The sequence below is a fragment of the Podarcis filfolensis genome, assembly GCF_964270895.1.
Source record: "Podarcis filfolensis genome assembly, chromosome: 2".
NCBI lineage: Eukaryota > Metazoa > Chordata > Lepidosauria > Squamata > Lacertidae > Podarcis > Podarcis filfolensis.
Window position 1 is genome coordinate 114,495,490 of NC_139605.1, and position 24,954 is coordinate 114,520,443.

The 24,954-nt window shown below is 47.9% G+C and overlaps 1 protein-coding gene across 2 annotated transcripts; it reads left to right on the plus strand.

Moving 5' to 3' along the window:
- The first annotated feature begins 2,336 nt into the window (after positions 1 to 2,336).
- Positions 2,337 to 24,629, plus strand: SMUG1 (single-strand-selective monofunctional uracil-DNA glycosylase 1). 2 transcript variants are annotated; one of them, XM_083599501.1, is made up of 6 exons: positions 4,260 to 4,332; positions 12,642 to 12,752; positions 14,138 to 14,400; positions 20,956 to 21,947; positions 22,178 to 23,101; positions 23,473 to 24,629. In XM_083599501.1, exons 3-4 carry the CDS (start codon positions 14,149 to 14,151, stop codon positions 21,481 to 21,483), a joined length of 780 nt encoding a protein of 259 aa, XP_083455627.1. In that variant the 5' UTR covers positions 4,260 to 4,332; positions 12,642 to 12,752; positions 14,138 to 14,148; the 3' UTR covers positions 21,484 to 21,947; positions 22,178 to 23,101; positions 23,473 to 24,629. The 2 variants fall into 2 exon arrangements, with proteins under 2 accessions (XP_083455628.1, XP_083455627.1); XM_083599502.1 differs by lacking the exons at positions 4,260 to 4,332; positions 12,642 to 12,752 and adding an exon at positions 2,337 to 2,372.
- Positions 24,630 to 24,954: the final 325 nt, after the last annotated feature.

Genomic DNA, 24,954 nt, shown 5'->3' on the forward strand with positions numbered 1-24,954 from the left:
TTCCAAAGCAGACCAGACAAGCACCTGCCTAGGATGTTGGGACAGGGATGCTTATACTCTAGAATACAGAGTCAGGGGCATGGGATACATATAACCTGTTTGCTCTGTTCAGCCACTGTGATCCCAAGTTTTGACACAAGCTGCTGCCTTAAACGGATGTTTGGTTCCATTTAGCCCAGTTCTGCCTGATGGGAGGCAGCTCTCCAAGATTGCAAGCAAAGGTCTTTCCTCGTGCTGTTACTGCTGAGATGCTTTTAATTAGGTGCTAGGGATCGAGTCTGTCAGACAAAGCACCTGCCCAGTGCTGGGCTAGTCTCCTTCAGCCAGATGTCCTTTTGCTCATCAGAAGGCCTGTCAGTACCTTGAGATGGCACAAGCCAGGAGGAACCGCTCTCGAGAGGCCAGCAGGGTATCTGCACCTTCAAAATATTTGTGTCTCAGAGTGACTCACAGCTCTGATCCTTTAAACACCTACTTGATGCTAGCAACCCTGCACGCAAGAGGCCATTACTGGGGAGAGAGGAGTCTGTTACTACAGAACTGATAAGGCCTGAGTGTTGACAGAAGCAATAACGAGGCCTGTCCACTTCTGCTCATTATCAGGTGGCGGCAGGGATTATTCTGGAATGCAAAGGGAGCGAAGGCAGCATGTGCAGATCAACACGCTCTTCATTCCCTGGATTCTCTGTTATGAGGACCTTTGGAGAACGAGAACTGCTGCACAGTCCTTACTTGGGGAGGGGAATCCCATCATTTAAGAATGCCAGCTGCATTATTCACACGTGGGCAGTTTTGGTGCAGTAAACATGCTTTCCTCTGTAAGATGTTCAATGCATTTTTGTTTTGCAGACTGATCAGCTGTACCCAGTATTCTGCTGTGCAACTCCTCCTATCCTCCAAATGGCTTGGCGTTAGCTGCAGGTCACAAAGGATTTGCAGTCCAACAGCCTAATCCTATGGTCAGCCATGCCCATCAAAGCCTAGGCAGAATCAGGTCCTATTATTACCATGAATTTCTTAATTGCCTTCTGAGCCACCGTCCGAAGGTGATTTACACATAAATCATAGTACAGTGGTACCTCGGGTTACATACGCTTCAGGTTACAGAGTCCGCTAACCCAGAAATATTACCTCGGGTTAAGAACTTTGCTTCAGGATGAGAACAGAAATGGTGCAGCGGCGACACAGTGGCAGCAGGAGGCCCCATTAGCTGAAGTGGTGCTTCAGGTTAAGAACAGTTTCAGGTTAAAAACAGACCTCTGGAACGAATTAAGTACTTAACCAGAGGTACCACTGTATTACACTTGCAGGCAAAGTCCATGGAAGGGATTCTGTGTCAGTTTGCATGAATGGGGTGTCAGGTTTGTGTGTACGTATGTCAGGACCAATTGCAAATTTCTGTTAGATGAAAGATAACCAAGAAAGGTAACCTTTCAGAGCGTTCCCCAACCTGGTACCCTCCAGATGTTTTGGACTACAACTCCCATCAGCTCCTGCTGGCACATTTTGACTGCCACCAAAGGAGGCATACTCCAAAACGTATGGAGGGCACGAGGTTGGCGAAGGCTGCTGTATGAGATTTCAGCGTAAGTAGAAACATGCTGGTCCTCTTTTTCATGCCCACATTCCCTCTTCCTAATGCAGTCAGGTAGATCAGTATCTGGGTTTATTTCTAAGATCAATTATGTCTACCTGTATTTATACTCAGGTAGGTAGCCGTGTCGGTCTGATGCAGTCGAAATATATATAAAAATAAAAAAAAAGTCCAGTAGCACCTTAGAGTCCAACTAAGTTTGTTCTTGGTATAAGCTTTCGTGTACGTTTTGGAGTATGCCTCCTTTGGTGGCAGTCAAAATGTGTCAAATTATTTTTATATCTATCTATCTATCTATCTATCTATCTATCTATCTATCTATCTATCTATCTATCTATCATCTATATCTCGACTGTATTTATACTGTTGGACCCAAGGACTGAAGGCTACGTGGATGGAAGCCACGGAATCCAGTCTAGCCTAAACAGCCCTCATTCATTTATTTTAATAGCTGATCAACAAAGCAGTGAACTAGCTTTCTGCACGTGCTCAGATGCACCCCTGCCGCTTGCAAATTCCGGGCTCGTTCCTAGCTCCATTCACGCCTCGCTCACCTCCATTCATTCCAACCCCCCCTCCTGCCTTTCGCTTCCGTAGGCGTTACATTTCCCCGGAGATCTCGCAAGCTCCTGTTTTCTTCAGGAGGATGCTGGGAGTTGCAGTGTCGAGGAGGATGGCCCCTGCTAACTGCTGGGGGTATTGCGGGAGGGGAAAGACTACAGCTCCCAGCAGCCACCGCACAGGAAATGGGAGAGGCGCGTGGCCCGAACCGAGCATTGTAGGTAAAGTAGACCGGGAGTCTGCGGAGGGGGCGGGAGGGGGGTTCATTCATTCAGCATTCATTGGCATAATTTAGACAGTATAGTGATGGAGGTGGGGAGGTGGTGCAGATGGGGTGAGAAAAAGACGACATTCGTCCTCTTTTGTTTTTTTAACTGTTTAAATTAAAACACATTTGCGTTTGCACATGGCTTGCAAAGCTACTTTCCCACCTGTCGGGGTGCAAAGCGCCCCGCGGGTAACGAGAAAGTAATGGCTAAATCACAACAAACATCAATGATAATCTAATCCGGCAGCTTTGCGACCCAACGGCAGCCAGTCCGTTGTCCTTGGGACGTTCACAAGCAAGGCATGATTTAGGCAGCTGCCTCCCCTGTTCTTTGTCTCCATCGTCTGCTAATCTCAGGTATACTTCCTTTGAACATGGAGGTTCCTTTGTTAGCAGTACAGCTTTATAGCCCCAGACTGCTGGTGTCTTTTTATTTTTGGCCACTGCGTCCTCAAATCACCCCACAGTATCTCACCTGAGTCTTGGAGGGTTGGCTGCTGCCAGCTATTTCCTTTTGTCTTTCCCTTTTATCTGTCACCATTGTGGCTTTTATTTTATTTATTGTTGGATTTATACCCCGGCTTTCCTCCAAGGAACACCCATGGTTCTCCCCCTCTTCACTGTATCCTCACAACAACCCTTTGAGGTAGTCGAAACAAAATAATAATAGAAATAAATTCCTTCCAGCAGCACCTTAGAGACCAACTAAGTTTGTTATTGGTATGAGCTATCGTGTGCATGCACACTAATTGGTCTCTAAGGTGCTACTGGAAGAATTTTTATTATTTTTGTTTCGACTACGGCAGACCAACACGACTACCTACCTGTATCTAAACCTTTGAGGTAGGTTAGGCTGCGAGGCAGTGACAGGCCCAAGCTTCCCGGTTGGCTTGGGATTCGAATTCTGTTGTCCGAGGTCTAACAGTTACACCATGCTGACTTTTATTTTTTAGAACGGCATCAGTTCAAGGCTAAGGGATGGGAAACAGAGAGCAAGTACAGGCCAGGGCAACTGGAGGGGGCTTGCATAGCCTTGACCCAGATGTTATGAATTTGAAAATAGCCTCGGTTGATCAGTGGCACTTCAGTATCTTTAAGGTTGCAATCTTCAGCAGGATTAAAAATGCAATTCTACCCCCCCCATGTTGATGGGTGATGGGGTTGGGTGGTGTGCATTTGCCTCTCCAGTTGGCAGAGAGGGCCACTGTTGTGTTGTGTGTGTGTGTGTTTGTGTGTCTGCCTGCTGTACCAGCAAGTCTGCCTCTACCCAAGTGGGCAGTAGCTACCAGCAGTGTAAAACCCTTAAGCATTGTGGGGATGGAGTGGTAGCAGGCTTTGGTCCCAAGTCCCATGGATGTTCTGAAGCTGGCATGGCGAAAATTAGGGGACCGGAATGCCTTCCATTCTGTCCTGGCAAGCACAGACCGTGAAGGGCTTCAAATGTGAAGGATCTGCTTGCTCCATGCAGTCATACCTCGGGTTAAAGTAGCTTCGGGTTGAGCATTTTCGGGTTGCGCTCCGCGGCGACCCGGAAGTAACAGAGTGCATTACTTCCAGGTTTTGCTGCTTGCACATGCGCAGACGCTCAAAATGACATCACGCGCATGCGCGGAAGCGGCGAATTGCAACCCGTGGACGCAGGTTGCATTCGCTTCAGGATGCGAATGGGGCTCCGGAATGGATCCCGTTCTCATCCAGAGGTACCACTGTATATCTGTGGCCTTTCATTAACTTGTTATGTTAACTGTACTCTGACCTGTTCATCCTAAAGTTGGCCGACCCTTTCAGGTTCATGTTGGCCAACTTCTAAGTAGGAAAATGAGAACTTTGAGCTTAAAAATCAAAATTCTGTGTCAAGCTAACCAAACCCTGCAAGGGGAGAAGCTACGTGTTTTCAACTAATTTTCAGGTTTTTGTTTTATTTTAAAAAAAGCATAATGTTCTGCATAATTAACATTGTAGTTAGTTTTGCATTTGCAATTATCATGGGGAGGGGCATTGAATTTCTGCTTGTTCCCTTCTGCAAATCTTGATCAGCAGCTCCTCTGGCTTTTGAGATTTTTTACCGAATGTTCATAGAATCCCAGAATCGTGGGGTTGGAAGGGACCCCAAGGGTCATCTAGTCTAACCCCCTGCAATGCACGTTGAACCATGAGTGCTAGAAACATGCATTTTAAAAAATGAAGGTTGATTCGATCAGATATTGGCCATATACCCATGAGAGCTAGAAGCATTAAAAAAGAAGAAGATAAAGACTTATATTCTCATGGAGCAGAGTGCTGTGCTCAATATTGTTTTCCATCTTTTCTCACTGACCGTAGCAGTTCAACCTGAGAGTTCTGATAAAAAAAGTAAATGCCTGAAAATGCTCTATATACCCCTCTCTGGTGAAAATAGAAGGTTGGAGAAAGCTTGTCAATTTCACCCAATACTGATTTCTTTCAACTTTCCTTTTCCTTACTTCTGGCAGAACTGCAGCAAGGAGGTTAGTGACTTATAAATGTCAGTGGTGATGCACCGTCTTTTAAAAACTTAAAATAGCGTCTTATGCACCAGAGATGGCTTTGTGTGTGTGTGTGTGTGCTTTTTTAAGGGTGGGGGTGGAGCAGGGAAAACAACAACCCCACCAGTGAAATTGTCAAAAGATTTTCCCCAAAGTTATCAGTTTCACCAGAGACCAGACTGGGGGACTGGATGGTTGAAATACCATTTAAAAGCCACATTCCTTCATGTCCATCAATCAGTTTTAAAAATCTGATTACAAGCACACGCACACATGCATTCCAACAGAGAGCCAGGGGTCTGGGGATGTCGATTGTGCTTTGTGGCATGTGTGAAATTGGACATGGATATCGCAAATCTATACATTTTTTATTATAGTATACAAATATTAAGTCCCTGCTGCTATCCTTTTCAATTTTAAAAACTTAACCAATGAATGGAAAATCTCAGTGGCTGCTGGTGCTCTTGGGAGCTCTTTCTCCCTAAGTAATGTACAGAGTTGGTGTTCCTTCAGCTACATTGAACAAATACAGCTCTGGTGCTAGGTGCAAAACAGCTGCCACTTTTTTTTTTAATTGGACAGAAGCCCTGTGCTTTTAAGATCAACACAGCTGGCACAAATCCAACAGGTAAAGCTTCACCTGCCTCTATCCATAAAAAGAGTGGCAACTGTAGATTTAGTGCCATGCTGTCAGTTGCCATGCCTGTTGTGGGTTAGTGGCCAGAGGGCTAGGATAAGACCTGGGAGGTAAAGGAAAGGGGACCCCTGACCATTAGGTCCAGTCGTGGCCGACTCTGGGGTTGCGGCGCTCATCTCACTTTATTGGCTGAGGGAGCCGGCGTACAGCTTCCGGGTCATGTGGCCAGCATGATGAAGCTGCTTCTGGAAAACCAGAGGAGCGCACGGGAACACCGTTTACCTTCCCGCCGGAGCGGTACCTATTTATCTACTTGCACTTTGATGTGCTTTCGAACTGCTAGGTTGGCAGGAGCAGGGACCGAGAATGGGAGCTCACCCCGTCGTGGGGATTCGAACCGCCGACCTTCTGATCGGCAAGTCCTAGGCTCTGTGGTTTAACCCACAGCGCCACCTGCATCACAAACCATGGAGACCAGGGTTCAAATCCCTGCTCAGCTGTAAAACTCACAGGGTAACCTTGTGCCCGTCGGTCAGTCAGCTGAACCTACCTCACAGGGTGGTTGTGAGGACAGGTGGGATACAAATGGAATGAACAAACGAACCCATTAGCACTAGGAGGGCATGTTGTGGATGATGATGACTTCAACTCTCATCATAAAAAGATGACCAAAGTGTTCTTTCTCTCCACTTCTCCAGTTTTAAGAGGTACAGTATTTTTTGCTCTATAAGACTCACTTTTTCTCTCCTAAAAAGTAAGGGGAAATGTGTGTGCGTCTTATGGAGCGAATGCAGGCTGTGCAGCTATCCCAGAAGCCAGAACAGCAAGAGGGATCGCTGCTTTTGCTGCGCAGCCATCCCTCTTGTTGTTCTGGCTTCTGAGATTCAGAATATTTTTTTTCTTGTTTTCCTCCTCCAAAAACTAGGTGTGTCTTATGGTCTGGTCTGTCTTATAGAGCAAAAAATACGGTACTTCCCTTCTCATCTGGAACACTGAGAATGTGAACGTGCTCCTGTGGTGGGTATAGAAGGATCACTGGGAAGTTTTACTGTAGAAACTTGAGACCAGGACAATCCTATTCACCTGCTGAGGAAATGCAACCCCTCAAATGACCCTTTATAGGGGAGATGCCCTCCTGCTCCCCACCCCCTTCTCCCAAGCCCCTTGTTAAATGCTCAGGCATGCTGGGACGCCACTGCCTGCGAATGGGATGCTGTTAATTTGTGCTCTGGGAGCACGGAGTTCTCAGGCTGTTAACATCCGGAGCTTCGTAGATTTACACCCCGTGCAGTTGGCAAGGCAATTAAATCTCTCAGCAGCCACGGCTTTTATGAGATGACGTTCCTTCTGAGGATTTGAAATAAGGCTAAGGAGAGGGAGGGCCCCATTTTCACACATTGCCCCTCCAAGGAAAGTGTGGGGCAAGTGGGTCTCCCTTTCCTCCCAGATAATTTTTGGATTTGCTCCTTTCCCCTTTGCAGCGTTCCCCCCCACCCAAAACGTAGCTGACTGTGATCAAGGGGGAAGCATGGACTCTTTAGGAGAGCACTGTGAGACTCTTGAATGTTCAGTTTATTGAAAGACCAAGCGCCCGGTGCTCATGGTTGCTTTGGAAAACAATGTCTATGCAGACAGGAGTTGTGCCTGCATGACCATAAATGTACACGTGTGCCGACCTGCATGGCAGATAGGCACGATGGGAGTGTGGGTACAGTGGTGCCCCGCAAGACGAACGCCTCGCAAGACGAAAAACCCGCTAGACGAAAGGGTTTTCCGTTTTTCGATGCGCTTCGCAAGACGAATTTCCCTATGGGCTTGCTTCGCAAGACGAAAGCCCATAGGGAAATCTCCAGGACAGCGGGGAAGCGCAGCGCGTCTTCCCCACTATCCTCGGACCTCCTCCGAAGGCTGGCGGTGGGACGGAGAGACCTCCTCCCGCCGCCAGCCTTCGGAAGGCTGCTCGGAAGGCTGGCGGCGGGAGGAGGTCTCTCCGCCCCACCGCCAGCCTTGGGAAGGCTGCTCGGACCTCCTCCCGCCGCCAGCCTTTGGAAGGCTCCTCCGAAGGCTGGCGGTGGGGCGAAGAGACCTCCTCCCCGCGCCAGCCTTCCGAGCAGCCTTCCGAAGGCTGGCGGTGGGGCGGAGAGACCTCCTCCCCGCGCCAGCCTTCCGAGCAGCCTTCCGAAGGCTGGCGGTGGGGCGGAGAGACCTCCTCCCCGCGCCAGCCTTCCGAGCAGCCTTCCGAAGGCTGGCGGTGGGGCGGAGAGACCTCCTCCCGCCGCCAGCCTTCGGAAGGCTCCTCCGAAGGCTGGCGGTGGGGCGGAGAGACCTCCTCCCCGCGCCAGCCTTTGGAAGAGTCCTCCGAAGGCTGGCGGTGGGGCGGAGAGACCTCCTACCCGCGCCAGCCTTCCTAGCAGCCTTCCGAAGGCTGGCGGTGGGGCGGAGAGACCTCCTCCCCGCGCCAGCCTTCGGATGGCTGTCCTGAAGGCTTGCGGTGGGAGGAGGGTTTTCCTTCCCACCGCCAACATTAGGAATACTGTTCTGAATGTTGGCGGTGGGGAGGAAAAACCCTCCTCCCACCGCAAGACCCGGGAACAGAGGAGAAGCGCTGCGCGCCTTCCCCTCTGTTCCCGGACCTGTCCTGAAGGCTTGCGGTGGGGAGAAAAGCCCTTCTCCGAACCGCCAGCCTGGCAAGCGGTCTCCATAGGAACGCATTAATTGATTTTAAATGCATTCTTATGGGAAACCGTGCTTCGCAAGACGAAAAACTCGCAAGAAGAAAAAACTTGCGGAACGAATTAATTTCGTCTTTCGAGGCACCACTGTATTTGTAGCAGCATGAGAGAAGGTTTCATTAGTGCAGGGCTGCCTAGGCAAATCATGGATAGCTGACAGTGCAAAAAGCATCTTGCCCATAGGCAGGACAGGGCAGGGGTTAGGACTGCCATTCATCACTGCAGTGCCCTGCTGTGGTCCCAATAGATCGACCAAGCCTCAGTCTCAGCACTGTATACCTTACCCTCCAACATTTCCCCAATGAAAATTGGGACACCCTATTCCATTATTATTCCCCCACCCATCTGAGTGGGTTTCCCCAGCCACTCTGGGCAGCTTCCATCTTATATGTCTATCTATATCTATCTATCTATCTATCTATCTATCTATCTATCTATCTATCTCCTTCAGATGACTTCTAAAGGTTGTATAGTTACTTATCTCCTTTGCTCAGGGGTTGCATAACTACATACCCTCCAATGAAAATAGGGACATCCTAATGAAAAGTGAAGGGATCTGGGTGGTGGTGTGGGTTAAACCACAGAGCCTGGGACTTGCCGATCAGAAGGTCGGCGGTTCGAATCCCCGCGACGGGGTGAGCTCCTGTTGCTCAGTCCCTGCTCCTGCCAACCTAGCAGTTCGAAAGCACGTCAAAGTGCAAGTAGATAAATAGGTACCGCTCCGGGGGGAAGGTAAACGGCGTTTCCGTGCGCTGCTCTGTTTCGCCAGAAGCGGCTTAGTCATGCTGGCCACATGACCCGGAAGCTGTACGCCGGCTCCCTCGGCCAATAAAGCGAGATGAGCGCCGCAACCCCAGAGTTGGTCATGACTGGACCTAATGGTCAGGGGTCCCTTTACCTTTAAGGAAAAGTGGAGACATTCTGGGATCAAGTCAGAAACCGGGGTAGCTTCTGTAAATCTGGGACTTTCCCTGGAAAATATGGACACTTGGAGCGTCTGGTATGGTTGATCCATGGGCAGGCTAATAAATAATAATAATAATAATAATAATAATAATAATAATAATAATAATATATCTTCTTGGCCAGTGTTCTTCAGACAGGGGGGTGGATGTTCCTGCCTACAGGTGGTGATGTGAAACGAACAAAGGTGGGTGCCGTTTTGCAACTCGCATTGGCAAAAGCCCTATTACCAGTGGTGGGCGGTGCCCATTGAGAGTGGCAGAGCAGAAGTCGGGGAGACGAACAAGAGGTGGAGCCAGAACCAATGGCAGACGTAACCACAGCCAACAATAGCCAGAGTCAACCAACCCTAGTATTCCCTCATTCTCTTCCCTGCTGAATTCTAAGGTCACATTCATGCCATACATCTAAAGAGCTGTAAGGCCACATTAAACAACCATGGCTTTCCCCAGGCTATTGTGTGAGTTGTGGTTTGTTAAGGGTGCTGAGATTTGTTAGGAGGTCCCTATTCTGCTCCCAGAAGAACTTTGGGAATTGTAGCTCTTGGAAGGAACAACTTTCAGCATCCTAAACAAACTACAGATCCTAGAATTCTTTGGGGAAAACCATGAAGAGGCATGGGTAAGAGTGGCAGGGAAGTGTGTATAGTGAGTACATTTAGAAGTGAATTATGCCCCGGAGATGATGGGAAAAGCCGTGCCAACAACAGCAGAAGGGCATTAGGCATATTTCTTAAGTAATGACCTGAGCAGTGTGCCGTCAACTTGTTTGCCCCTATATATTTACTAAGTAAAGAGGGTAGATAATGTTTTCTTTTAATTTGGAAACTAAAAACTTGGGGAGGAAGGTTCAAATATTGCAGAGAGAGGCCCCTACAGAGTACACCCCTTAGTGTCTCTCAGATCATTTCCTTTTGTTGCCTCACAAATAAACTTCCCCAAATATGTGCTGCCCCAACTGAGTGCTTGGACTGTTTGATTGGTCAGTGCTACCCTACCGCTGCCGTATGGTAAAGGTAAAGGGACCCCTGACCATTAGGTCCAGTCGTGACCGACTCTGGGCTTGCGGCGCTCATCTCGCTTTATTGGCCGAGGGAGCCAGCGTACAGCTTCCGGGTCATGTGGCCAGAATGACTAAGCAACTTCTGGCGAACCAGAGCAGCGCACGGAAACGCCGTTTACCTTCCCGCCGGAGCGGTACCTATTTATCTACTTGCACTTTGACGTGCTTTCGAACTGCTAGGTTGGCAGGAGCAGGGACAGAGCAATGGGAGCTCACCCCGTCGCAGGGATTCAAACCGCCGACCTTCTGATTGGCTAGTCCTAGGCTCTGTGGTTTAACCCACCCCGTCGCGGGGATTCAAACCGCCGACCTTCTGATTGGCTAGTCCTAGGCTCTGTGGTTTAACCCACAGCGCCACCTGTGTCCTTTACCGCTGCCGTATGACTCCTTGCTAAAAACAATCTAGACTAGGAATGGGGCAGCTGTGTGTCACCAGATGTGGTTAAACTCCAGCTCCTATCAGCTCCAGCCAGCATAGCCAACGATCAGAGGTGATGGGAATTGTAGTCCAGCAACATCTGGTGGGCCATGGGTGCTCCATCCCTGTTCCAGATCCTGCAAAAGCTCCAAATCTGATCCTAGATTCGGTGCGGAGTGCGGCACTATGTAAAATAAAACTGTCAACTCTTGGTGTCAATTAGCTTACATACCTTTGAGTTTGGGAGATGCAAATGTGGAATTATTTTGGAGGCAAAGGGGCACACAGAGCAGGAGCAAAGAGCTTGGCTTATGGCCCAGTCAATGTTCAGACTCCCAGTATTCACCTGCCAGCGAGCCCTTTGTGAGCTAATTTTCTCTCTGCTGAATTGTGGCTCTTGAGTTTTATTTTCTCTCTCTCTCTCCAAGATTGCAAGTGAGCACACGTGTGGAGGTGGTTGTCTTTCTTTAATCACAGCACAGAGCATTTATAGGTTATTTACAGTAATGTTTTGTATCTTGAGTGAATGCTTTACTAATTATGGTAATAAAAAAGGCAATAAAAGGAACATTCCCCATGGAGGAATATATTTGGAGGCCTCGCCTGGTTCACTTGTAAGCAGAGCTATGATAGAAATCGCTCATCCACTCGGTGGGGTAAGAAATAAGGCTGTTAAGGAATAGGCTGCAATGGATTGAGGCGTGACATACAGAGTTTTACCATTTACGAGGCAGGCCCTGGTACTTATAAGAGACTGGGTGGTTGGCGAAGACAAGGGAAAGCAAGCAGGTGGAGTTCGGTCTGAGTTCTGCTTCAAGGGGTAGTTGGATAGGATGGTCAACCAATTTCAGCTTGCTACTCCATGACCCCCTCCAAGTGCTTTAAACACCTGTATAGTGGGCAGAAATTCAACTGGTGATACTATTTCCTACCATGGAGCTGCAGCAATTGGGGAAAGTGATATCTGTTGCATTTCTCCCTATTGTATGCAGATGTTAAACCATTCTTCCAGAAAAAGTTAGCAAACCTTTACCTACTTAAAGGTAAAGGGACCCCTGACCATTAGGTCCAGTCGTGACCGACTCTGGGGTTGCGGCGCTCATCTCACTTTACTGGCCAAGGGAGCCGGCGTTTGTCCGCAGACAGCTTTTGGGTCATGTGGCCAGCATGACTAAGCCGCTTCTGGCGAACCAGAGCAGCACATGGAAATGCCGTTTACCTTCCTGCCGGAACGGTACCTATTTATCTACTTGCACTTTGACGTGCTTTCGAACTGCTAGGTAGGCAGGAGCAGGGACCGAGCAACGGGAGCTCACTCCGTCATGGGGATTCGAACTGCCGACCTTCTGATCGGCAAGTCCTAGGCTCTGTGGTTTAACCCACAGCACCACCTGCGTCCCCTTTTTACATACTTAAGGTGGTTTAAATGACAAACTTTCTCACTTTCCACTGTATGAACAAACTGAAATTCATTCACATCATAGCAAAACCTCAGTGAAGATACTGTTATGAAATTTCTGAGACAAAGGATATGATTTATCTTAAGGTGAAACAAAGAACTACCAGCCATTGTCACAAGGCAAGACCATATTTAATAGTTTCTGTGATTTCACATTGGGAAATAGTTTTATTTAGTAAACTTGTATACTACTTTTTTTAATTTAAAAAAGCACATTTCCCCAAAGTGGTTTGTTTATAAGCCATAGGTCAGGCATAATAAAATACAATTTAACACCTTACAACATGAAAAGCCTTCAAAGCGTTATTTTAAAACACTACTAAAAGCCAAGTGCTCCAGCACTAATTGAATATAATGTAAAAATATCCCGTTAAAGTAAAATGCTGGAGCCAAAATAGCTTTCAAAAAATCAAACCATCATGTTTCCCTGTTGATTTCAACAGAGCACTTCAGTGGGTGATAAGAAACAGTTTCATGACATGTTGCCACGTTGCTGAAGCCAAGTGTTGGCTTCTAGGGGTGTCTCCTGGCTTCTCAAGAAAAGACTCAGCCAGGTGAGTGGATGAAGAACAGAATTTATTTTATTACATGTGTGTGCAAATGCTGCAGCCATCCCTATATCTGACTTTTAGAAGATATCTGAAGGCAGACCTGTTTAGGGGAGTTTTTAGTGTTTGATTTTTATCGTGTTTTTAATATTCTGTTGGGAGCTGCCCAGCGTGGCTGGGGAAACCCAGCCAGATGGGCAGGGTATAAACGACAACAACAATTATTATTATTCCTACCCAAACTTGCTTTGTTTTCTTGTGCAGGAATGCCCTGTTAATCTATAGTTACTAGTGTTGTCGTTCTTCAACACTACAGTACAGATTCCTGACCTCTTATCCAGGGTCTCTAGGAGTTTCATATGTGAGTGGGGTGGGCAATGGAATGAATGCATCCACTGGCCAGTGCCCATAGCCAAAAATGCACAGGCATGAGTTGTTAAGGTACCACTTAGGGTAAAAGGTAAAGGGACCCCTGACCATTAGATCCAGTCATGGCTGACTCCGGGGTTGTGGCGCTCATCTCGCTTTATTGGCCGAGGGAGCCGGCGTACAGCTTCCGGGTCATGTGGCCGGCATGACTAAGCCGCTTCTGGCGCACCAGAGCAGCGCACGGAAACGCCGTTTACCTTCCCGCTGGAGCGGTACCTATTTATCTACTTGCACTTTGACGTGCTTTCGAATTGCTAGGTTGGCAGGAGCAGGGACCGGAGCTCACACTGTCGCGGGGATTCAAACCGCCGATCTTCTGATCGGGAAGCCCTAGGCTCTGTTGTTTAACCCACAGCGCCACCCACGTCCCTTACCACTCAGGGGGGTGCAGCCTGCCATTTCACTTGTCAAAGCTGCCAAGGTCTTTATGAAGAACTTTAAGCTGATGTGCTTGTGATCCAGTGAGAAATTAGGCTGGCTTGATCTGCCTCCAAAGAACGCACATCCGCACCAGCAGAATGTGGAACCTAATGTGGGTATCTGTATCATAGCTGTATAGCCCATGACTCAGCCATCCATTCTCCAGCCCAGGAATCATAGAATTGTAGAGTTGAAAGAAACCCTGAGAGTCATGTTAGGTTGTGGGTGAACATATCAGACGATACAGCGCTTCTTCAAACAGCTCTTGTTTATTCACAGGCCAGAACAGAACTGAACTGAAGGGTTCAGTCAGCCTGCTTATATAGAGCTCCAGTACAACGTAACTGTAACAATTTTCTAAAACTATCCAATCACTGAACGTCACTTTCGATCCCTTATTTGCATAACTATCTACAGTATCCCCCTGCTGGCCCAGGGTGAGAACCTCAGGTTATCTAGTCCAACCGCCCTGAAATGAAGGAATCTCAACCAAAGCATCCATGGCAGATGGCCATCAAACCTCTGCTTTTCTCATTTACCAGGCAGAGCTCCGATGAACTCCTCAGAGGCTCCCGTGAGCTTTTCCGAGGGCGATGGCTTGGCCGAGCAGTTTCTCCGCATAGAGCGAGAGCAGGCCCTCCGCCTGAAGGAGCTCAGCTTCCTCGAGCCCGTCGAGTACGTTTACAACCCCTTGGAATACGCCTGGGAGCCCCACGAAGATTACGTGCGTCGATACTGTCAGTTCCGCAAGAAGGTGCTGTTTCTTGGTATGAACCCAGGGCCTTTTGGAATGGCCCAGACTGGGGTAAGAAGGCAAGCCGAGGTGGGGGAGAGTAAGTTGAGCTTGACAGGATTTGGAACTTAATCTGCATCAGGGCTTCACCTTGTAAGCTCTTATTTAAGGCTGTGGGGCTCGGCTCTGGGCCACTTGTAATAATAGGGAAGCGAGGGCCTTTGAACATGTCCAGAGTGCTGTTTTTATTACTTGGAGCAGCTGCAACAAGACTCCAGGCATCAGGGATTAGTGGGAAGGATATTTGGATAAGACTTCAAGGCCTAGTATGTGGATCAACTTTAACAAATAACTCAGGCCCATGTTTTTGGTTCCCCATCAAGTCAAGAGACTAGCTAAGTTTTCTGAGGTACAGTTTTCTGCTGGCCACATGACCCGGAAGCTGTACGCCAGCTCCCTCGGCCAATAAAGTAAGATGAGTCGTCCGCGACTGGACCTAACAGTCAGGGGTCCCTTTACCTTTACCTTTAAAGGACCCGTGACAGTTAAGTCCAGTTTCTAACCACTCTGGGGGTTGTGGCGCTCGTCTCGCTTTATTGGCTGAGGGAGCCGACATTTGTCTGCAGACAGTTTTTCTGGGTCATGTGGCCAGCATGACTAAGCCACTTCTGGCAAAACCAGAACAGTGCACGGAAAGGCCGCTTACCTTCCCACCGGAGTGGTACCTATTTATCTACTTGCACTTTGATGTGCTTTTGAACTGCTAGGTTGGCAGGAGCAGGGACCGAGCAACAGGAGCTCACCCCATTGCAGGGATTCAAACCACCGACCTTCTGATCAGCAAGCTCTAGGCTCAGTGGTTTAGACCACAGTGCCACCCGCGTTCCATGAGATTGAATTACCCGCCCCTAATTGAGATCACCCCCTGCGGATTTACACGAGTTACGCCTTCTGGTGTGTCTTCCCAGAGCAGCTGCCCAGTGGCAAAATCACAGCACTGTGGAAGCTCCATAAAGAAAGCATTCTAAAAGGGGTGTGTGTGTTTTTAAGAATGAAATGTGGCTCCAGATTTAACTAACAAAAAACAGGTAAATGTATATGACAGCAGTGTCCCACACCGAATGTAACTGAGCTGCAGAAAGGACTCTATGAATTGAAAACAGAGATGTTGTATGTATTCTTGCTATCTATGAAAATCCTTTAATAAAAACAATTTTTTAAAAAACAGGTTGCATGCAGTGCTAGTCCTACTCAGAACAGACCCATTAAAATTAATAGACATGACTCACTGAGGTTCATTAATTTTAATGGGTCTACTCGGAGTAGGACTAGCATTGCAGTGAAACCCAGTGCATTTTACGTGTTGCAGATTTGGGAAATGTATGGCTTCGAGTCCAGCAATGGCAGTGTAAGGACCTGTTGTGCTCAAGATTACTATTGCAAACCACAGCAGCTAGATATAGGTATAACATAAAATCACAGCGGCTCTCTAACTTGTTCCGATAGTGGGGCCTCCAGCGCTGATCAGGTTGCCTGTCTGTGAAAAGGAACTCAGTGGTAGCTAGATGATGGTGGCCGTTAATAAAATGACCCCATGTGCGAGCGAGGCTTCCTGGCCAGCTCTTGTGTGCAAACGAACTGTACGATTCCAGCGGAGATACTTCTCTGCTGAAGAACTCTTCCTTGTTATCTCTCTAGTTTCCTGCACGTGGCTTGGGCCTCGTGGGTGGAACTGGGATGTCCTGACTTGTCCCATCGTAGTGGAGTCAACACCCAGACAAATAGCTTCGCGTCTGCTTTGATGCTGAGCCAGGAAAGGACAGGAGTAGGGAAATGGATAGGGTGGCAAAGTGCTTGCTGTGATATTGCAAAGACCTAGCTTAAACATGTATAGGTGGGTAGGTGTACACTGACTGATTCTCCCCCCCCCCCCGCGCGATGCTAGAAGCAGTTAGCTCTACGATGTGGATGTAGACACAACTTTGCTAAAGGGCAGCGGGTTGTGTGTGTAGGGGGGAAAGTTGTTTCTTTAACTTAAGCTATGATAACACAGGAATTAGTCTGGAGATCACAGTAAAACAACTGCTTCTGTTTCCTGTGGTCTGCCCACGCTGCAGACAAGCTGGTTTAATAGTCATTCCTCCTCCGTCTGAGGAATCCTAGGAATTATAACTGGATGTGTGTGTGTGGCTCTAGCAAAATCTTCAGCACCCTGAGACAAAGGTGCTGAAGATCAGACCATTGTTCCATCTTGCTCAGAAGTTCCCAAACTTATTTGGCCTATCGCCCCCTTTTCAGGGGAAAAAAAAAGCACTCAGTGCCCCCCTGGAAATCTACCTTCTTTAAGCGAACAAACAAAAAGATGCAGTGACAAATTTGCATTCTTTTATGTATCTGTATTTCTACATACAAGGGACGCGGGTGGCGCTGTGGGTTAAACCACAGAGCCTAGGACTTGCCGATCAGAAGGTCGGCGGTTCGAATCCCCGCGATGGGGTGAGCTCCTGTTTCTCCGTCCCTGCTCCTGCCAACCTAGCAGTTCAAAAGCACCTCAAAGTGCAAGTAGATAAATAGGTACTGCTCCGGCGGGAAGGTAAACAGTGTTTCTGTGCACTGCTCTGGTTCGCCAGAAGTGGCTTAGTCATGCTGGCCACATGACCCAGAAGCTGTATGCCGGCTCCCTCGGCCAATAAAGCAAGATGAGCGCCGCAACCCCAGAGTTGGTCACGACTGGACCTAATGATCAGGGGTCCCTTTACCTTACCTTATTTTTACATACCTACATTCTACAGCATGGGTAGGCAAACTAAGGCCCGGGGGCCGGATCCAGCCCAATTGCCTTCTAAATCCAGCCCGCAGACGGTCCAGGAATCAGCATGTTTTTACATGAGTAGAATGTGTGTTTTATTTAAAATGCATCTCTGGGGTATTTGTGGGGCATAGGAATTCATTCATTTCCCCCCCCCAAAATATAGTCCGCCCCCCCCCACAAGGTCTGAGGGACAGTGGACTGGCCCCCTGCTGAAAAAGTTGGCTGACCCCTGTCCTACAGTATAGTAAAGAAAGATGTTCTTGTAAATAAGACACCCTGAAGCTTCAAATTACAAAATTATTTATAGCTGAGTTGGTTAGAGCATGGTGTTGATAATGTCAAGGTTGCAGGTTTGATCCCCATATGGTATAGCTGCATATTCCTGCCTTGCAGCGGGTTGGACTAGATGGTCCTTAAGGTCCCTTCCAGCTCTACAATTCTATGATATCTATGAAAACCTATAGGCGGGCCAGAGTGAAGCCTGTCAGCTCAGTCTGAACCACCGCAGGGTGGAAGTAACCACTGCTACATTGCCAAGTGCTGAGGAAGCTGTGGCATTTTTGTTTTGGGGGGACAGGAGGTGGGCCTGGTCCTGAATGGGGCAACTGTGCCCCTGAAGGACCAGGTGCGCAGCCTGGGAGTCACAGGTCAATTCTGTGTCCAGGGCAGCTGTTTATCAGCTCCATCTGGTACGTAGGCTGAGACCCTATCTGCCTGCGGACTGTCTTGCCAGAGTGGTGCATGCTCTGGTTATCTACCGCTTGGACTACTGCATGCGCTCTATGTGGGGAACCTTTGAAGGTGACCCAGAAACTACAACTAATCCAGAATGCGGCAGCTAGACTGGTGACTGGAAGCGGCCGCCAAGTCCATATAACAACCGGTCTTGAAAGACCTACATTGGCTCCAAGTACGTTTCCAAGCAAAATTAAAAGTGTTGGTGCTGATCTTTAAAGCCCTAAACGGCCTCGGCCCAGTATAGCTGAAAGAGCGTCTCCAGCCCCATCGTTCAGCCCGGACACTGAGGTCCAGCTCCGAGGGCCTTCTGGCGGTTCCCTCACTGCAAGAAATGAGGTTACAGGGAACCAGGCAGAGGGCCTTCTTGGTGGTGGCGCCCTCCCATCAGATGTCAAGGAAATAAACAACTATCTGACTTTTAGAAGACATCTGAAGGCAGCCCTGTTTAGGGAAGTTTTAAAGGTTTGATATTTTATTGCTTTTTTATTCTGTCGGGAGGAGCCCAGAGCGGCTGGGGAAACCCAGCCAGATGGATGGGGTATTATTATTATTAAATTGATGATGATGGTGAAGATGTACAAATGGTTTTTCAACATTTTATTTCTTCTTTCTTTATGCTTCCACCAATCCCCATTATTTTTAATCAACTCCTCCCAATTGCACCCAAGGCTACTACCTCCCCCCCCCAGGATCATTCTAGCGCCCCCCAGGGGGTAATATCACCCACTTTGCAACCACTGATCTAGCTACATAGTATCTACGCCGACTGGCAGAGGCTCTCCAGGCTGGGAAATTCTACATGCTCTTTGAAAACTGAATTCAATCCCAAAGTCTTAGTATTCCAGTGGAGAGACTACGCATGGCATTAAAAGCCCCATTCCGTGCTGCACACATGGTCACTTCCATTCTTATTTCCCTTTGGCCTGCCTTTTGAAAACCCAATCCATTTTGTGGCCTGTGTGAGCATTTAAATTTTATGGAGATCAGCGTCTGATAACGATAGATGGATTAGCCTCTCATCACGAAGGCTTATCCCACTCCCCTCCCCAAAGAAAAGATACCGGTAGATGCTTTTCAGAGCAGCAGCTGGGCTGAGCTGGAAAACAGGAGGAGAGGTCTGTATTTGGCTGGCCTGCACCGGAAGCTCCTGCCTCCCATCCAAGAAAAGCTTTAATAAAAACAATTTAAAAGAGAAGAAGCCCCTGTCTCTGTTGTCCACAAAACTGTTGTTCACAATTAAGGCTTGCGAAGCAAAAGACTTCACTGCCCAGCCAGGTCCTCTGTGAGCTCATCTCACAATCCTATATACTACACAGAAGTAAGACTCATGGGGTCAATTAAGTTTCACTCAGAGGAGTCTTGTTGAAACTAATGAACAGGACTAAGTTAGGTCCATTGATTTCAGTGTATCTGCTCTGAGCTAAATCCAGTTGAATACCACCCATGGTATAAGATCAGTTTTCCCCAACCTTGGGTCTCCAGCTGTTTTTGGACTACAATTCCTATCATCCTTGACCCACTGGTCTTGCTAGCTAGGGATGATGGGAGTTGTAGTCCAAAAACAGCTGGAGACCCAAGGTTGGGAAAAACTGCTTAGATGAATAATGATTCCCAAAAACCCATGTCTCAGGAGACATCTATTTTTATTCATCTACCCTTGACTTTCCTACTTATTATTGTTATTTATACCAGGCATAGGCAAACTCGGCCCTCCAGATGTTTTGGGACTACAACTCCCATCATTCCTAGCTAATAGGACCAGTGGTCAGGGATGATGGGAGTTGTAGTCCCAAAACATCTGGAGGGCCGAGTTTGCCTATGCCTGATTTATACAGTGGTACCTCGGTTTAAGAACAGCCCTGTTTACAAACTAATTGGTTTACGAACTCCGCAAAACTGGAAGTAGGATCCTGGTTTGCGAACTTTACCTCGGTCTAAGAACGGAAGCCGAACGGTGGAAGGGCACTGGCGGAGTGAAGTCTCATTAGGGAAAGCGTGCCTCGGTTTAAGAACGGTTTCAGTTTAAGAACGGACTTCTGGATGGATTAAGTTCGTAAATCAAGGTACCGCTGTATAGCTTTTCTTTCAAAATGAATCTTACAGTGGCACAAGAACATAAAAGAGTCCTGCCAGAGTACGCCAGAGGCCTATTTAGTCCAGCATCTTCCTCTCACAGCAGCTAATCTGATACCTATGGGAATCTTGCTATCAGGACCTGAATGCAACTGCTTCCCCAATTGTGATTTCCAGCAGCTGTTATTCAGAAGCCTACTGCGTCTGGCATATGTAGTCTTCACAGGCACTAATTAGACCTAGACCTCTTCTTAGGTGATCTTGAGCAGCTATGCAAGGAAATAATTGTGGTACCCCCATGGAGTAATCTGGATTCTCTCTGTGGTGAAGATCCCTAGTAGAGGTTTCACCATGAAGCTGTCTTCTTCTTTCTCACTGAGGAGGAATGGTGGGAGCCTCCCCTTCCCCCTGCTCCTGCTCCTAAATCTTCCCAGGAGCAAGAGGACAATATAGATTTCGAACAGTGGTTTGCAGAGGGACATAGTTCAGAAGGCAGAAGCTGGGAAATATTGGATGGGGAACAGCTAGGAGAAGAGGTTAACAGATTCACAGTCTCTGGACAACATTCCTCCACTCAGCCTAAGGTCAAGAAGAGCTCAGAAAGTGTCAGAACAGAAAGCACAGAGGATATAAACTCAGATTACAAGACGTAGGAGTGACGTAGATTAATAGGGATGGAAGGGAGTGTAAGCCTAAATTGGGAGCACCGCCATTTCTAGGAGATGTGTTCTTTGTTCTCTTGCTGTGATTATTACAGTTTCTAACTGGTAAGATTACCCGAAGCCTGACATCCGCCTAGACTTGGGGCTACTTGCTAAGGATGTTGTATTTTAACTTGTTTACATCCCTCCTCTCTGAAAAAGATTGATTTGGGGGCGCCTTTTCTGACAAATTGGGAGTCCCACAGAAATCCCAAAGCAAATGCAGATCTGTCAAAGCCTATGGAGTCAGACTCTTTCCCATCAGATCTTGATTCCCATGTGATGGTTCTTGCTCCCTTGCAGGTGCCCTTTGGAGAGGTGCAGCTGGTCCGAGACTGGCTCCAGGTCCGCGGGCAGGTGTCCAAGCCACCAAGGGAGCATCCCAAGAGACCTATCCGGGGCCTGGAATGCCCCCAGACGGAGGTGAGCGGCGCCCGCTTCTGGGGCTTCTTCCGCTCCTTGTGCTCCAGGCCCGAGGTGTTCTTCCGCCACTGTTTCGTTCACAACCACTGCCCGCTTCTCTTTCTTAGTCACAGCGGACGCAACTTGACTCCGGCCGACCTGCCGGCCGCCAAGCGGGAACAGCTCCTGCAGGTCTGTGACGACGCTCTGTGCGAAGCCGTCAAGCTCTTGGGCGTCAACATGGTGATCGGCGTGGGGCGCTTTGCTGAGCAGCGAGCCCGCAAGGCCCTGTCGGCTGCTGGGATCCCAGTGCGAGTCGAGGGGGTGATGCACCCATCGCCTCGCAACCCCCAGGCCAACAAGGGCTGGGATGCCATCATCCGAGCAAAACTGGAGGAACTCGGTGTGCTGGCTCTCCTTGTGGAATGATTGCTTGCGGAACCTCAGTTGCCCTTGGGTGACTTGGCCTCACATGCCAATCACACTGGATGTGCCAATGACTCTGGACTCATTTTTCATAGACCAGCCCAGGCTTGGGCTACAAAAGCTACTGTTCTATCGTTGGGTTGACACTACCATTTTTTAACACTACTCTTTTTTTGTGCTCCTCATAATTCACTTTTTCAGGTTCTTCTGGAGCCCCCCGTTGAGTCTTTCCTGGAATTTGGGTTTCAATTTCATCTCCATGTATTGGTGCTAAACCTCATCTGGGGTGATATCTAGCAGATCTTGTAGCAGCAGCTGCCACTCTGCTAGATGCTCCTGTCTCCTGCTGGCTTCTCCATGATCAAACTCATGTTAGACATTGAAGTAGGGAGTTTGGCCCAGGGTGCTCAGTCTGGCTTTTTGCGAAACCTCTTTTCTTTGGGGGGGGGGGCGCATGTTAACATACAGTGGTACCTCGGGTTAAGTACTTGCTTTGTTCCGGAGGTCCGTTCTTAACCTGAAACTGTTCTTAACCTGAAGACCACTTTAGCTAATGGGGTCTCCTGCTGCCGCTGCGCCGCCGCTGCCCAATTTCTGTTCTCATCCTGAAACAAAGTTCTTAACTCAAGATACTATTTCTGGGTTAGCGGAGTCTATAACCTGAAGCGTATGTAACCTGAGGTACCACTGTATTAAGGTGTCTTAATAACCATTGGCTTAACTAGCCACCGTGATGCACTCCAGATGCCTTGGACTACAATTCCCAGCATCCCTGACCATTGGCCATTTTGAGTACGACTGATGGGAATCAGACTCCAACAACACCTTACAGGGTACTACGTTGGCTACTCCTGATCTAGCCCATTGGTCAAAACCTGATGTAAGGTCGGTCTCAACACCAGCACTACCTCCATACACACACATTAAAAAAATATGTATATAATGAATAGGTCCCCAAACATGTGTTTGCGTTAAAGGTGGGTCCCGTGCTGGAAAAGGCTGTGGGCAACTGGTCAAGCCCCCTTTTGCTTACTCTGTGTAGTTCTCTTAAGTTCAAGACCTGCCACTTGAGTGGAGATGTAGGAGAATTGCGTGCAAAATCTTCCGTATGGCGGACGTGCCACTGAGCTACAGCTGTCAGAGTGCAGGTAAATCAAGCAGGTGGCAATCAAAGTGGCTGTCTGGTTTAGGTGCTTCTGCAATGTGGGGGCTGCCTCTCCATAGCTGCTTCCCATGCAGCTTCAACTGGGGTGTGCACCCCCAGAAGAAGTCACGGGGTCTGCTCATGGGCAGAGCTGCTGGGCCGGAGAGGGTGACCCAGGGATGGAGGTGCGTGGTTGGCAGCCTCTCTCCACTGTGGTGGAGCTGCACATGGCATAGCCAAGGAGAGGGGTGGCAGACGCTCCACTCCACTCCCACGTCCTGCAGCTGGGCGCGAGGAAGATGAGAGCCTCTTGTGGGGGTGCCTAGTCACTCTCCCTCCAGAAAATGCGCTCGGGGCACGGCACACCCAGCCCTCCCCACACTGCCCCCCTGGAACTGTACAGCATGTTTTGGTCCTTGGGGGTATATGTGCATGTTATCCAAAATCTTTGCCATGGATTAAACACCAGGGTAAAAAGTGACTATGGGACGCGGGTGGCGCTGTGGGTTAAACTACAGAGCCTAGGACTTGCCGATCAGAAGGTCAGGTCGGCGGTTCGAATCCCCACGACAGGGTGAGCTCCCATTGCTCGGTCCCAGCTCCTGCCAACCTAGCAGTTCCAAAGCACGTCAAAGTGCAAGTAGATAAATAGGTACCACTCTGGCAGGAAGGTAAACAGCGTTTCCGTGTGCTGCTCTGGTTCGCTAGAAGTGGCTTAGTCATGCTGGCCACATGATCCGGAAGCTGTACGCCAGCTCCCTCGGGCAATAAAGCGAGATGAGCGCCTCAACCCCAGAGTCGGTCATGACTGGACCTAATGGTCAGGGGTCCCTTTACCCTTTAAGAAGTGACTGGCCCCTAGGATGGATCTAGCCCATGGGGCCTCTTCTCTTTTAGTGTTAAATAAGAACTAGGTCTGTGCAAAGCAGCTTCATATGCTCATAAGTCATTACTGGTCCAGCTGATTTAATCAGTTTTTTTTTTAATTAAAAATTGGCATTAATTTCAGCTTATTCCTTTTGGTTCCCTCCCACCTCTGTTGGTTTTCATAACCAAACACAAAAGGGAGACTTTTGCTTCCTGTTTATATTCAGTGCTAGCAGATATTTTGAACTAGGTTGAAACCACTGTGGCTTCCCTTTGAGGACTAAGAATTGCAGGCAACTCACAGCTGCAAGGGAGAGCTCTCCCTCAAAACCAGTTGTCTGGATCTTCTGCTTAATGCTGATTGTTCACTTCTTTTGAATCCACAGTGCTTCTGGTGTGTGATAAGAGAATATTCTGCATTCCATAACCTTCTCTGATGGAAAGAGAAAATATCAAAGTTGGCGTTGCCTTTCAACACTGAGCATTTATGTTTTTGTTGATTAAATTGCAAGTTACCTCACACCCCAGGAAAGGTATACTCGTCCTTTAGCAAACTTAAGAATATGTCAGAGGGTTGGCAGTATGCAAAATTTATTAAATGTAACTTAAATTTTGGAGATAAATTCCAGAGTTTAGCGGTGTAATGTGTGAAAATGTACTGTCTTTTGTCCGTCTTGAATCTTCCATCATTAAGCTTCATTGAATATCTACGAGTTCCAGTGTAATGAGAAAAGCAGGAAATGTTTTCTCTGTCAACTTCTTGCACATCTTATGCATGTATTTCATGTTCCCTCACCCCCACCTCTCCTTTTTTCTGAACTAAAAAGCCCTGAATGTTGTAGACTTTTCTGAATTGTTCCACCTCTTTGATCATTTTCGTTCTCCCTTTCTGAACCTGCAATATCCTTTTTGAGCTGAGGCAACCAGAACTGTTCATAGTATTCCAAGTGTGATTGCACCATAGATTTTCAAAAACAGTACTGTATTATGATTCTGGCAATTACATTTCCTGTCTCGTTCCTAATGATACCTAGTGTGGAATTTGCCTTTTTCATAGCTGCCACTCACTGGGTTGGCATTTTCATTAAGCTATTCACCATAACCCAAATATATCTGTCCTGGTCAGACCTCGTAAGAGGTATATTGCCAAAAAAAGCAAAAAAAACCCCTTTCTTTCCCCGTTTTTTAAAATTTAATAATATTATGTTGCAACAATATGCAGCAAAATCTATTATATCTCATGCAAAAGAAAAAACAAGGAAATGACATATGAAGAGGAGAGAGAGACAACAAAACTCTATAATACCTTGAAGAAATTAAAAGGAAAAATATCACTTGCTTTATTAACTCCCGAACTGTAAAAAAAAGGCGCACCTCTCAATATTTTTTTTCTTCTTGATTATTTAGTATTGCATTTCTCTTGTATGGAAGTTTTTTCCTTAAGTTTCACTTAACCAATCAGT

Excerpts from the sequence above, each read along its gene's own strand:
- SMUG1 (XM_083599502.1), top strand. The coding sequence starts at position 14,149 with ATGAACTCCTCAGAGGCTCCCGTGAGCTTTTCCGAGGGCGATGGCTTG. Across the intron at positions 14,401-20,955 it reads TTGGAATGGCCCAGACTGGG|GTGCCCTTTGGAGAGGTGCA; the intron begins GTAAGAAGGCAA and ends GCTCCCTTGCAG.